This window comes from Perca fluviatilis, chromosome 1 (assembly GCF_010015445.1).
Source record: "Perca fluviatilis chromosome 1, GENO_Pfluv_1.0, whole genome shotgun sequence".
NCBI lineage: Eukaryota > Metazoa > Chordata > Actinopteri > Perciformes > Percidae > Perca > Perca fluviatilis.
In genome coordinates this window covers 21,900,747-21,915,977 of record NC_053112.1, presented here as the reverse complement: position 1 = coordinate 21,915,977, position 15,231 = coordinate 21,900,747, and the positions used below count along the sequence as shown (strand labels likewise).

Sequence of the window (15,231 nt, the reverse complement as noted above, 5' to 3'; positions counted from 1 at the left end):
AGCAAAAACAAACGTCAAAAAAAGGCATCAAAAACGTTTTCTTTCAAGGTTGACGGGAAGACTGTACAAGGGTTAAGGTGGCGCTTTCAACTCTAATTTAATGCTGGATAGTTTATTGAATAATAATACGGCATATTTTAATTGTGATATTTTGTAAGTAAAATCTGAATCTCCAACGTAACATTAACATTTCTCTGTCGGATAAATGTAGTAGTATAATGTTTTCCTCTGAAGTAGAAGTAAACCGTAAATCAGTAGTACACAGTTGGATTGCTTTGGGGGCCTTCTGTAAGTTATTTTGGGGCACAATGGTTCTGGAGAAAGCTACTGTACAAGCAGCAATACCACAGGACAAGCAATCGACCTGTTCCAAACAGGCACGTTTTGAACAGGCACTGCACTAGTATGGGCCAATAAGAATGGTGCCAGGGAGATGTCAATCAAGAACAGTTTGTACACACCAACAATGTCTAATCAGGCAACATAATAAAAAATAAAAAAACATCTGTATAGGTGTTGAAGGTTTAAAAACTGCCACTGACTCTGACTCAACTTATTTAAAACATTATTTTCTGCCAACATTGTTTTTATAAACCTGGGTGGCAACCACCAACCTTTTGGTCACAATTCAGGGTCTTTAACCTGTATGCCACAACCCCGAAATCCACAGAAAACTGACTGACAGGCTGAGGCTGTAAGGCAAGGCAGCTTGATTTCTACAGAACCTTTCAGCAACAAGGCAATTCAAAGTGCTTTACATGAAACATTAAAGAGCAGTTGAAAACGGTCATTTAAAAAATAATATACAAATACAAGAATAAAAGAATAAAGAATACAAGTTACAGTGAGTAAGAAATAAATAATTATTCAACTCAAGGTTGTAGAGACGGGTTTGTGAGGAGAGAGGGAGGGGTTTTATTTTTTATTTTAGTTTAGTAGCCTAAACAATGCATTTTTAATTTTGAGCTGAATTCATTGTAATTGTAGACTGGAGACTAGAGCTGGTATATTTTTTTAATATTTGTACTGTCATGACAGCGATGGTGCAGTGGTCAGTTTACCTTTTATGTTGCATCTTCAAAAGTGCACAATAAAATGTGAAACTCAATTTGAAACAGCACATTGTAATTTCTATTATCAAAGTGTTTATTAGTTATACAGTGGAAATTAGTAGAAATGTGAATATTTGGTTAGCATGTTGATTTACGGTGCGTGCCCCTAACTTTTCTGGTTGCGTCCCTAAAATTTTCAGTTGGGGGCCACTGTGCTCCTAGTGAAACAAGTTAGTCTGTAGCCCTGAACTACTGTCATGATATTTCAATGCCATATATTTTTAAGTGATAATCTAAAAAATTAATGCAATCCTGCAAATCTAGCCATACATCCTATGACACAACCCTGGTTTAAAGGCTGTGATGACCAATATCAATGACAAAAAAACAATGACTACTGCATAATGCATAATGACTATGCATGGCCTACCACATATATTTGATTTTCCAACTAAAATAAAGTAGTGGGTTATTTATCTCATGTGGCAATTATGGGATTTGCTTCGAAGCACACTTGGATGGAGCAAGAGTGTTGGCATGAAACTTAATTATAACAACAGAAAAGTTAAGCATTGCTGATTTTGAAGAATTGTGGGTGTCTGTAGTGTCCTGGAATGGAAAAGCTATCTCATAACATAGAGGGGCTTGTGATTGTTTATTAGTTTAACACCTCAGAGCAGTTACGCTTATGACAGGCTTTTACAGCCTATTAAAAGAAGGCTATGGTTGTGTTTGCAGTGGCATGAACTACTACTTGTCTCTCATCTTACTGCACCTTCCAAATAAAAGAAAACCATTTACTATTGGTCCAAAGGGAGTGGACTACCCCTTGACACAGAGGTGTCTGTCAATACGGTTTTAAAAGTCAAAGCAGTCAATCATTTCAAACCATCCGTTTTAGGGCTATAATGGCAAAGCTGTCTGGTGTGGGCAGAACTGGGACTGATGCTTCAGCCCAGGACTTACAGATGGAAATAAATGCAATGGAGGTCCAAAGTATTTGGTTTCCTATGTGGAGCATTTAAGTGAAGGAAAATCTGTAATGAAATCTAATAGCGAGATTAACTGTGGTTCAGAAACAATGACAACAGGATTTAGATTTGTATTCAAGGCAAACTGAAGCTTCGAAACTAGTCTAGAAAATGTGATTAATATCTACATTAGGTGCAAAATAAATCAGTGGTGACAGGTAGTGTGGCAGCCAAAAAGAGGCAGCTGGAGTGAAGAAAATGAGGAATGAGGAAAATCATTGAATGTGAAAGGCAAATTAAGACATACTGAAGGTTATATATGTAATATTGACAAGAGGAAAAATAAAGAAAAAGCAGAAATAAATCTACTTATACATAATATTGTACCATGAAATATTGGTCCGATATGCTGTCTCCCTTCCAGTAGCTGATGTAAAGAAAATAGCCACCAGGTGAACTTTACAAGCAAGACTCATATACAGTGTTTCCCATACATTGATTAATTTGTATGGGAAACACTGTAAAGAAACACTAAGCTGATAAAAGGTGACCGTCATGCAGCCATGAAAGTAAAGTTTAGACCAAAACAACTAGTTAAGATTAGAAAAAAAGATTGTGGTTTGGGTTAAAACCCTGGTCCCCTTAAGTAGTACCCCTGGGACACGAACACCTGTTTCCAGTGTTAAAGTCTTGTGTTAACTTTTCTGGGACACAAACTCCGCTCCCCCACCTGAAAGCTGCGTCTCACGTTTGACATGGCAATATTTAAAATGGATTTTGTTTTGCAAGAGATGCTGGTTAGTTTATACTTTTGACATAGCAATATTTAAAATCATGTATTTAGTTTTCAAAGAATTTTAAGAAACTTGCTTTTTACATTAAAACTAAAATGTGACGTTTTCTTTTTAAGCAATGTGTGCTTTGATTTCAATTGTTCAAATATTCATTAACTAACCATAAATAGTTTATCTGTGTTTCCTTCAATTATTTAAAAATCAAAAAGATATGTACTCTTTTATAAAAAAAATATTTTTAAATCCCACCTGTAATATTTACAATACAAACCTCATCATTGAACTATGAGGGCAAAAATAAAAACAACAAAATAATCGTTGATTAATTGTAATCAAGGTAAAATGTTCCAATTAATTGTGATTTTGAGTCATATCGACCAGCCCTACTGGGAGAAAAATATCAATACTTTCAGTGATTGTAGCCCTGTCACTCACAGAGCGGCCTCTAGCTCACCCGGTAGACTTGAGTGTGCACCACACGAGTCCATTGCAGTGGCCCAGGTTCAAATCCAACCTGAAGCCCTTTACTGCGTGTCATCCCCTCTCTCTCCCCCCTTTCTATCTGTCCATACTATCTAATAAAGAAAAAACTTTAAAACACAAAAAAAACCTGTCACTCACTCACAGCAACTTGCGGCATCTTTTTGAAATGTGGTGGATCACTTTTTCAAAAGATTAGCCAAGATTTCCTGTATGTTAAACATGCTCTGGTGTGCCCAGGAGGGGGTTTGAGGTTGATGGGCCTGGCATCAAGCCTCAGTTCAAAAGGCCATCTAAGCCATTATGGTTTGCTATAGACCTCATTTGTGCCAGGTGGGCCAGTGTTTGCTGAGAGTTAGTCCATATCCTTCGGGTTCCACTTCCAGTATTGCTCCGGTGCCGCAGGAAATTCCGCCAGATGCATGTATTTTCACCAACGTCCGTTGCCTTCCGCTTTCTTTGTGTTGGAATTTTAAGCTCCGGTGGATTTATGAGGACCACGGTTAACTGCTCCTCAGATCTCTGCATGGAAAATTGAGACAGCTAGCTAGACTATCTGTCAAACCTGAGTTTTCTCTCGCACAACTATTTTACAGCAGCTCTGTGTGGATCTTAGCGCCGCCGATGACGATTCTGATTGTTTAAAGAAACGCCAATATGGGGCACCATGATAGCTCAGTTGGTAGAGCGGGCGCCCATATATAGAGGTTTACTCCTCGATGCAGCGGGCCCGGGTTCGACTCCGATCTGCGGCCCTTTGCTGCATGTCATTCCCCCCTCTCTCCCCTTTCATGTCTTCAGCGGTCCTCTCGAATAAAGGCCTAAACATGCCCCAAAATTTATCTTAAAAACAAAACAAAACAAAAACAAATAGCCAGACCCTCCTCCGCTTCGTAGCGTGTGGATGGTCTGGAAAAGCAAGACTAGCTGAGAGTGTACGCTCTACCATTATAAACATTCCTGAGCTCATTTGATCAAACATTTCTGACAATATAGATTACACATTGCACGTCACTGAAAACATCATGGAACATGCGTTGCATTCTTCAAGTGCTTTGGTCATGATAAAATTGAACTCTATGAGAAAAATCAGAGAGTTGTGCTTTGGGAAAAACCTCACTAAGCTAAGATGGCTCTAGCTGGACTTGACCTAACGCCCTGATTAGACACCAGGGAGAGACTTGAGAAGGGGGATATTTCACTATTTCCATAAAAACAAAGACCCCCTGTTTCAAAACCCCACCTAGGGACATTTTCAGTGCTGTTGATGTATGTCCACTCTTGAAAACCATCGCAGCTGCTGACACGAGCAGTCCTTCAACAAATGTTTTCATTCAAGCAAGCATCAGCATTTTCTTGCAGTACATTTCCAGATATGATAAAACTAGCTTCTTTTACGTCAGTGAGTTCACCTCGGCTGAGCAACGAGGGCAATTATGTAAAGTATCTGGACCGCTAATCAATGACAGATGTGCAGTAAGTTCTAGAGGTCTGCTTACACACCCTGTCACTGTTAGGTAACACCTCATTTAACCTCCCATCTGAGTACTGACTGGCTTCACAGCAACGCTGAGGTAATTAACAGATCCCTGTGAGACCTTCAACTGTAAATATGATTGGCCAATCTGTTCAGCTCCAAAGGTCATAAATTAGAGGCAACAAATTATTTGTCTCAAGTGTTCTTTCTTGTTCAGATAGCAACTGACTGCAAAGTCTAAACATGACGTGTGAAAGATCTGCCATTAATCACTGAAATTTAATGAAACATTCTGAGTTAACAGGGACTGGGTTGGGCAATATGATTAATTATAATGTGAGAAGACAAGTTTGTTAAAAAAACATTTGTTAAAAGACCATTTATACCCTGGTAGTTATCTCTTTAATATATTTGGTTGTATTAGAATAGGGCTGTAACTAACGATTATTTAAGTTTTTGATTAGTCTGTTGATTCATTTTAAGATTTATCAATTAATTTAAATAATCTACGAGTCGTTTTCCGGAGTTACGACCCGGAAGTTGCAAAAAGAACGCCCCCGATGTCGTATTTACGACTCGTCAAGTCGTCTGAACTCAGAGGACCCCGAGCTCACTTTCAAAGATGGCTACGTCGTGCATCACACGTAGTAAACATTGTGGTTATCTACAATTTTAAGCACTTTGTTGTAACCAAATGAAGAAGTCGTACACATAGCGCTGTATAGTGCTACCTATAGGCATGTCGCTACAGTCTTATTAGGAGTTAAATACCGCCTGATTAGTTATTTTGTAGCTTGTGCAGCTGAAATTGGCTAGAGACGCTCGGTTGCTATATGACAACAATGGCTTTCATGTATCAAACTGTGAAATATATGTGTAATATGTCAATAACTGGGTGAATAGAATCCTAAATGTTACTAAAAATGTTACAAAAATCCATCTTTTCTCCGACCGTATTGTTGTTTTAACAAAAAAACATTTTTTTTTTTTTTCATGTAAACGTCATATTCGCTGGGAAACGCGGGGCCAATTCCAGTCAGCGATTACAAGACAAAAAGAACGCACCACTAAATGTCAATTGATTTTATCCAAATTGCTGACAGTTATCGACTAATCACCTGAACAATAAATTGTTTCAGCATTATACTGGACCATTGTAGGCAATGTTGCAAGACTGTTTTATGGCTGTATTGGATATCTGTACAATTCCTGCATCAAAGTGATGAAGCATTGTGATTTGACAGGTATTTCATTTGCTGAATGAGCCAAAAACAGCAACTTTCCTGTCTGGTTGTTTTATCTATAAACTTTTAGTTCATTTTCCAGAAAACTTACTACATCACAGTGTATATAATTACAGCAATAAACAATTACATATACCCTGATAGACAATGTCATCCATATCTAAGAAATGTGTGTTTGGTTTTCCAGAGTTTTTATTGGCCACTTGGAGAAAAGAGAAGAAAAAAAACACCAGTGCTAATCTATACAGCTGGATAATATTATGTTAACCAGGTTGCTGAAATGCTCAGGGCCACAGCTGAACAGCAGCTGGCCTCCACTAATCTCCAACCTAAAAACCTCCTTTTGAACAACAACACTGTTAATTCCGTTACGACAACAACTGATAATGGGTTGGAGTAGGAATGCATTACGAATTACAAATCGGGCTTGTGTACTCAGAGAAATACAGTAAATACATGCAGCATGTTGAAAAGCTTGAGGTCATTGCTTCAAGAAATAAGTAAAACGTACAAATATGTTCAACGTGTTATTAACTGAGGTCTTCCAGCCCTGCCCCCATGCGTTCATGTCCATCCATGTAGAAACACAGTGTGTAGAGAATAGAGGGTGTGAAGAAAAGAGGAGGAGGTGACAACAAGAAACTAGATGGACTAAATGACGAGCTGACAGAGTTCAACAACAGCTACAGCGGAGCTTCAACTGAAACGGTGTTCCTGTGCTTGTACATCATCAGCTGTGAAGAGATATTACCAATTAAGCAACATCACAACGAGCATCTTTAGACCAAAGCTTAGAAAATACAACAAAAAGCAAACTGTGAAAAAACGGAAACTTTGTGATAAAAAAAGCATAGGGTAAAACAGTTTTTTGTTTAAAGAGGGCAAAGCTATCATCAAGCTTCTTATTGACACGAATGAAACTTCTTCTGTGTACCAACATGGGGAAAGCAAATCGTAAAAGGATTGACGGGACTGTCCAGTTTGTCACTACCCCCGCTGGTCGGCCCTTGCAATCACACAAAGGACCTATTGTTGAGCACAATGGGGTCACCCTCTCTGTTCTCGCTGTTCTGATCCCAGTCAGTCACTGCTCATAGAGCCTGGAAGCTCGCCAAACACCAGGCAAGGATCTTTGAAGACATCGTTCTGAGTAGACTGTCTTCACTTACAAGATTGTATGTTCCTAATGAATGGTTAACGTGACAACTAGGGCAGACTGGATGCCACAGATGACAACAGTGTCATGCACTTAAACATATGCATGTTAAAGGGTCACTTTTACTCCAAAAGATGCAACTTAAATAATTAACTTGGAAAGATATGCAAAAAAGTTGAAAGTCAGAGCTAAGACACTAGTCATATTTATATCGATTAATAGAGACAGATGCTTGAAAATAACTGTGATACATAACTTTGACTGTATGAAGGCCTGGATTGAATTTTAAAAAATCTGAATATTGTGGCTATATTTTCATGGTTTTGTCATCCAAGATACTTCAACTGTAAGCTTTTTCTGTAGGTGAATTCATGTTGTAGCCACATGTCTAGCTTTTCTCTGCATATGTTGGGCCCCTGTTCTGTGCATTCCTGAAATTACTAGCAAAATCACAATGCTGATGTAGAAAACAGAAATGTGCCACCAAAATGCTACAAAGACATTAGGTTCTTGGTCTTCTAAAAGTCCAGGTAGCATTGACAAATGAACTGAAAAGATGGGCCTTTATAGAGCAATCATGAACACATTGGCAGAAATGCATTTTGGAGAATAAAACCCATTAAGGGAGTAACTTTTTGAACAGCCACTGCAGCACAGATAGTCCAACAATCAGCTCTTAATAAAAAGTAGAAAGAGACATCCTTGTAAGTTGGCTGTGACATTTCCACGTAACACTGATGGTCACAGAAAAAACATCAAAGTCGGCGAGAGGGATTGTCACATCATGGCTAATTTGACATAGGATGCTTAGTAGAAATAGGATGTAGGATGAAGGTAGGATGTGATAATTTAAGCAAGCCATAATTTCCCACAAAACCTTTGAAGCCAATACATTGACATTAAAGTACACATATTATGCTCATTTTCAGGTTCATAATTGTATTTAGAGGTTGTACCAGAATAGGTTTATATGGTTTAATTTTCAGAAAACACCATATATTTGTTGTACTGCACATTGCTGCAGATCCTCTTTTCACCCTGTGTTGAGCTCTCGGTTTTAGCTACAGAGTGAAACATGGGGTATACTCGCCCTGTTTCCGCTTTGTCGCGCACCACTAAAAAAAATAGAGTGGTGCGCCAGTGAGATCTACGTCAATTTGACGTCACATTGGCACATGCAAGCTCGGATGCGGCGACTTGCAAAACAGAACATGGCAAAATAATCGTTTTTTCTCGATTTTACTATTTTGGTGATCGCTGGAATCGAAATTGAAATTCAATTAATTGCACAGTCCTAATGTGCAGTAAGTACTGCTAGCTTGTCAGTTGCAGAGCATGAGGGAGTGCCATGCTAGCAGCTAGGCGAGCATTATAACGTGTGTTATAACGTGTGATGCACGTTCGTCACGGAAGTAAAGGCTGGACTACAATAGAGCTGTTTGGAGCAGTTTGTGAACAGTGTTTTCTCTGGAAGATGGTAAGTCCCTTTGGGGTGGACTTTGGGCTTTTTCACTTTGTAAACCTATAACATGCACAAAAAGATATATAACACAATAAAGGAAAGGGGAAAAGCCAAAAGGCATAATATGAGCACTTTAAATGGCATTTTAATGTATGTTAAGTGGTAATTCCTGTATGTGAGGACTGAGGTAAATGAGAGGCAACCATATACTTTAACACTCAGACTTACCTTGCAGCATACATCTGTACGCAGACTCTGAGATAGCATAGATGTGAGGGGGGATTTCATGCCTCTTTTTGCCCCTGTACATCTCAATGATGTTCTCTGAGTAGATGGGCAGGTTTTTGTAGGGATTTATGACCACACAGAAGAGACCAGAGTATGTCTATAAAAACAAAGGAAAACATGGTTGATGTTATTTCATCACACACAGCAGCCCTTACATCACAATTATGTCACAGTTAATATTTTATAGTATTTTAGTATTTGTATGCATTGGTTATCAACAAATCGATTCATGTAAGAATCGCGATTCCTATCTTCTAAAATTCTGAATCGATTCTCAACTTGGATAACCTGACTCCACCAGATGGATTGCTTCGCATTTGCTCGGCATATCCATCTGGGAACTTTCCGTTGGAGAACTTTTGGGAAAGGGCGAAAATACTGGTCAGCTGATTGGATAAATCATCTGTCTATCACCACCTATGTTGGTGATAGACGGGCCAAATCAACCAATCAGATCAAACTCTTGCCGAAACCAGTCGGGAGAAGAACAAAAACATCTTTTCCTCCGAGAAAAGCCTCCAGTGCCGTTTTTTGCTCTTCTTTCAATGAAGGAATACTTTCTAATTCGGATAAAACTTGCGCGATCGCTACGCTCCTCTCATCCGTGGAAGCTGCCATGTTGTTTAACCCTAACCCTTTATGGTAGCTTCTCGTTGCGTCACACCTAAACCCGCCTCAAAACCAACACTGATTGGTCGGTCGTTTGGCGAACGGCTCCAAATTTTCTCTATCTCAAGATGCCAGACTGATCTGCGAGTAGAATACTGGAGCTCGCGAGATCAGGACGGTCTCACGAGGCTACAACTTGGATGCTGACGATTACAATTTATTAGTTATTGCTATTACAATGGTTGATATAGTAAGTACAGTACGTGTGTCCTATTATCAATGCTATCATCATGCTTCATTTTTTCTGTTCACAAAAACTCAAATGGGCCTCATTTAAGAACATTTTCGTACTTTTATCCTGAAATGTAATTTTTTTTTCTGAGAGACTTGTTCCTGTGAGCTGTTCCAAGCCAGATTCACCAAACTTGTCGTGAATCACCTGTTTCAGCCTGATAAATGCCACCTTTTCATTAAGGAGGTGCATGTTTGTGAGATTTGATCATTAGCATAATTGTCGCCCCTGAAATACCTGTTCTGCTCCATTTGTGGGCAAGTTTTTTACAAAAATGTTACCAAGTTCACAAGTAAACAAGTAAGAGTAAACACTGCAGAGCTTCATGCCCAGCTTTCTGAAATCATTAGATTTCAGAAAGTCAGTGGAGGTATTAGAGGATCCGAAACAATTAGAAAATACAGTATGCTAAAAAACTTACTAAAAAGTGGCAATTCCCCATACTTTTTCTTTTCATTAAACCAGTGGCAATTTCACCCCGACATTCTTTGACTGACTCCAGAAATCAGGTCAGATGCGAGAGGTGGAGAATATAGGTCCCACAGCTATATAATGCAGACAGACAGGATAGGGTTAATCCCTGACATGTCTGCTGCTGGAGTACTCTATTAACTCAAGAGTGCACGGGGTACACAGTATACAGTAGACACGGTCGGATTACAGCTTTTTAAATCACGCATCAATGACTGGGATCAAACGTCTTGATACATAACGCTAGGGTTGTGCCGATGGACGATATGGCTGGCCAACATCACGATGGAGAGCCACCATCGTGATGCCACGCCCCCCACCCTGTCAAACACACGCTTATCCTAGTCACGGGTGCTGGGCGGGAAATTGACACTTGCGTCGGGCATTGCACTGTGGTTCACAGGGTGCAAGTCAAGATAGGGCCCCTTGAGTGGAAGATACTTTTTTTTCCCCTTACGTGCAACCTATTTGTGAAAAAGACCATGGATTTGAGCAGACTGGATTGGCTGTTAGTAATACAGTCTCTCTCTCTCCCTGTCAGTAGTAGCCCTAGACTATTAACGCAATTAAGCATGCGGCGGTAGTTGAGAGAGAAAAGGCGTTAACGTTGAACACTATCACACTTTCCTTTCTCCCCTCATTGGACTACGTTTACGGACACTGCTGTGCATCAATACGTAAGTCTGATGTCCTGTAGGTACGGGACAATGTTATGCAGGATTTATGAATGTACGTTAGCAACAGAAGGCTAATTCACGAGGGTGCTATTTGTGTGAGCTTATATTGCGCATCTGTTCATGTGCGCTGTAAGAGTTAGGTTTCTGTTTATTGAATGCGTTATTCAGTGCAAACATAACCGAGAATGTAGTTTAATCTCAGTAATGATGGTATATTATGTTATTACTCTCGCTCTGTTAAAGGCAAACGTTCCACTGTACTGTCGTTAGGCACGTCACGGACATATGATTGAGTCTAGACTTTACAGCGCCGTGAAAGTAGGTCAAATTGTAATTACTGCCCCTACCAGCAGGCGGTTAATTACTGCCCCTAGCACGCCCTTGGAGCACCACCCAAGATTGTTGCCCTGTTCAACCTGCTTTATAGCAACGCTCAGAGCTGTGTCCGCATCAACGGCAGAGACTCAGACTGGTTTTCCATCTCCAGTTGCGTTCGCCAGGGCTGTGTGGCTGCTCCTGATCTTTTCAACTGCATCATTGACCATCTGATGTCTAGGGTTTGTGAGCGGGTCCCCGGACTGTCCCTCGGCAGTTACCACCTGACTGACCTGGAGTACGCTGACGACACCATCCTGCTCAGCACGTCCTACAGCCAGCTGAGAGACGCTCTGGCCATATACAGTGAAGAGGCGGAGAAGCTTGGCCTCCAGGTGAGCTGGACGAAAACCAAGTTCATGTATGTCGGTGACAGACCACATCCACCTTCCCTGCGGCTTGGCAGTGACATTGTAGAGCCTGTCAAGAACTTTGTATCTGGGATTCATAGTGACAGATAACGGGGACCTAAAACCAGAGATAACCCGCAGAAGAGCCCTGGCTGCGTCAGCCCTGCAGTCTCTCTGGAAACCACTCTGGCGACACCAGACCATCTCACGCAAGATGAAGCTCCGGATTTACAACTCAGCAGTTCGGAGACTTGGCCCTTAAATAAGACACTGGCTGCGAGATTAGATGGCTTTGATAGCAGGGCTCTCAGAACTCTCGAGAACATCAGGTGGCCCCAGCGGGTTTCCAATCAAGTGCTTAGAGCCCGCACGTGCCAGCCCAGAGCATCCTGCCTGGCTGCACAACGTCGCACCCGCTGGTTCGGCCATGTCCTCCGCCTTCCTTCTGACCATCCGTCGAGAGCCATTCTCCAATTTGATCCGAGGGCCGCAGGCTGGAGACGACCACGAGGTAAACCCCTCACCCGATGGCTTGACGTCCTTGCGGGCGACCTCCAACAACATGGAGTTGCGGTGGAAGATGCAGAGCAGCTGGCACAAGGCCGTCAGCTCTAGAAACAACTGGTTCATCTGGTCGGCTCAACGCACAGGGATGGGATACCCCCCTACCCATTGCAGGAGACAAATAGATAGATAGACCAGCAGGCGGCAGCATAGCCATGTAATACTGTCCATTTACCGAGGGCATTGCAATGTATGTCTGATCGAACGGTTAAGTCATAGTATTACAAAAAAAATGTATTTTAAGAGATATAGTAAAATAAAAAGTGCTTGGGTTAGGGTTAGGGTTCACATGGAGATTTGTTACTATGGAATCACCAGCAGCAACACTGTTCTACATTACTGAGGCCAGTACTCACACCATGCTAACTGGAATTGCCTGTAAAAAAAATAAACTTCATGCAGCTCAGGATGTACTATAGGGCCCTCGCAATAATAACCCCTTCCCAAGCCCCCCATGGTGGGCACAGCGCCAGGCAGACAGATCAGCTCTCATGACCAGCATGGGTCACAGGCAGTGGTGAGAGGGATGACTCAGCCGGCTGTCCTCGACGGTGTACCCCAGGGGGTATTTGAAAGATTAGTGGTGCTCTGAGGGCATGGGGTTGGACACCTACACAACCAGGCATAAAAAGACACCAGCCAGCCAGCGTGTTGTGGTCCACAGTTCTCAAAATGCAGAGTTTGCACAAAAGAATGTGTACTCTCTGGAAAGTTACTATCAACAATATGTATATGCTAATAGCTGAAATATATATATATATATATATATATATATATATATATATATATATATATATATATGACTCTTCTTGAGCCCACAACCCCAACAAACTATGGTGAACAGAGGAGGACTCTGACACAGTTGAAAGGGTTCCCAGCCCTCCGGAAATGTCCAAGTAAATGTCTGTGAACCAAGCAGTGCTTAGCAACAGGGCCTCAGCTTCTCTCAATGGAAAAAAGGGGAAACATTTTCTGGGGTCTCTGCTTTTGCATGAATCAGTGCCCTCCATTCTGACATAACTGGGCTAACTGGGCTGCTTTACCATGTTTTGTAAACCCCAAAAAGCATGCAAGTGTCTTCCCAGGGAAATTAAAAAATGCATTTGCCTCACACAATACAAAAAGAGTATTTTTTTGCGGCATTTTTGGCCTTCATTTGACAGGACAGTTGAAAAGGAAACAGGGGAGAGAGGGGGGACATGCAGCAAAGGGCCACGGATTGGACTCGAACCCGGGCTGCGGTGGTAAGGACTGAGCCTTAGTACACGCACGCTCAACCAGGTGAGCTACCATGGCGCCCCCTCACACAACATATTTTAATTATGGATGAAATAGAGATGTAATTACAATTAAAAAGTGATTTCTAATGCTATGGCTGTGCATTGTGCAGCATCATGGTCTAGATGTGAATGGAGACCAGCAAATGTGAAAATAACAACTTATAACATTGTCATGATGTGGACAAAAATGTTTTAATCTTGAACAGGCCTGATGTTAATTTTCTTGATGAAGACATTCAGGAGAAATAAGATTTTGTGTCCCGGTTTCAGTTGTGAACAAAGACACCCATGCTCCAGTAAGAGGCAGGCTTAATTAACAGAGAGACACCCTTCCGATAAAGGCATACAAGTATCCACATATAGCTCTCTGCCTGGAGCTGCCAACCATCCTCTTCATGTGCACTCTGCACCACCAATGCAACAAAGGATGAGCAAATAGTGGCATTCAATAATACATCACAGTGGCATTACTATATACAGTCCTTCTTTCTCCTGAGCTACTAGATTAAACTCTATTTGTTCAACCGTGCTAATCAGCAAAGCTAGGCATGACATGGTACATCCATTTCCATAAAGTCCTTCTTAATTATTTTCTCTTGTATGATCTAATGTCAACAAAGTCTGAAGCATGATTATCACCTATACCTCTACTGCCTGCTGTGTGGATGGAAGCAATCAAAGCGGTTTATGTCAGCACTATGATATGCTGGTCTGACTTAAAAGGTCATACAATCCTCAAAAACAGGACAGGAAAACATGCAGAGTCAGGAATGCTAATGCAAATGACCAGCAGAGATCTGCATGAAATCCAACTCAAATCTCTTAAAACTCCTTGTTCATTAGCTTCACATTTGGGGCCTTTGGCATTGAAGAGAAATAAAAAAAGATGATCAATTAGCAGCACAAAAGTTCACTAAGCATGTGTATCAGAGGAAAGACATGTCTGTAACCCTGCAGAACAGCAAAAATCATTCAAAAGTTGACATGGATTGGCTGTTAATTCCACATCGGTTTTCTGACAGAAAACTGAAGAAAAAAAAAAGTTATTTGAGCAGACAGCTGTTGCTTATCAGGGAACAAAAAGAACTCTGTTAGGACGGTTTGGTTACAGTGTGACTCAGCACAGGCTTCCCTGAGCTAAGAGATAGGGCTGGAGTCACTTCTTTTTCCCTTAAGCCCTCTAAAAATACGGAAAAATACAAAGATGTTCTTTATACTTTGGCTGAATTTTCAATTGAAATAAATACAAAGTGAATTTGATGACTACATGTACGCTGTTGCAGCTTGAGTAGGAAGAAGGGAAAGTTTTGTTACAGCTCATGAAGAATTTGAATCTGGAACAAATTATTAACTTTTGTCAACAGATATTACCTATGATTTATGTTACTAAATATTCTTTGAAAATTCTTGTAAGGTGGTGCTCAGTAAGGATATCATTGTTCTAATATGGTGGCAAACAACTTCTGCTCTCAAGTGATACAAACAGACTGCAAGCAGTCTCTTGGCATGGAGCCATCAGTAGACAGTAACCACATAGCAGAGCTCACACTGCTATACCTGGCCTGGTCACATCATCACAACATCCACCCCTTCACTACATTAATTATATAGTGGTTTAATGTTATATTTAGCTACAATACAGCTGAATATCAGAAACAAGTATCGCAAACATTAAATGACAGTATTAGA

The 15,231-nt window shown here is 40.8% G+C and overlaps 1 protein-coding gene across 5 annotated transcripts in view; it reads right to left on the bottom strand.

The window, feature by feature from the left end:
• Window positions 1-15,231, bottom strand: part of LOC120544766 (myosin-10) — a 104,837-nt gene that overhangs the window by 78,706 nt on the left and 10,900 nt on the right. For all 5 annotated transcript variants that reach the window (XM_039778722.1, XM_039778919.1, XM_039778990.1 and 2 more), the window contains one exon: window positions 8,865-9,021. In XM_039778722.1, coding sequence (XP_039634656.1) covers window positions 8,865-9,021 — 157 coding nt within the window. The remainder of the gene's footprint in view (window positions 1-8,864; window positions 9,022-15,231) is intronic.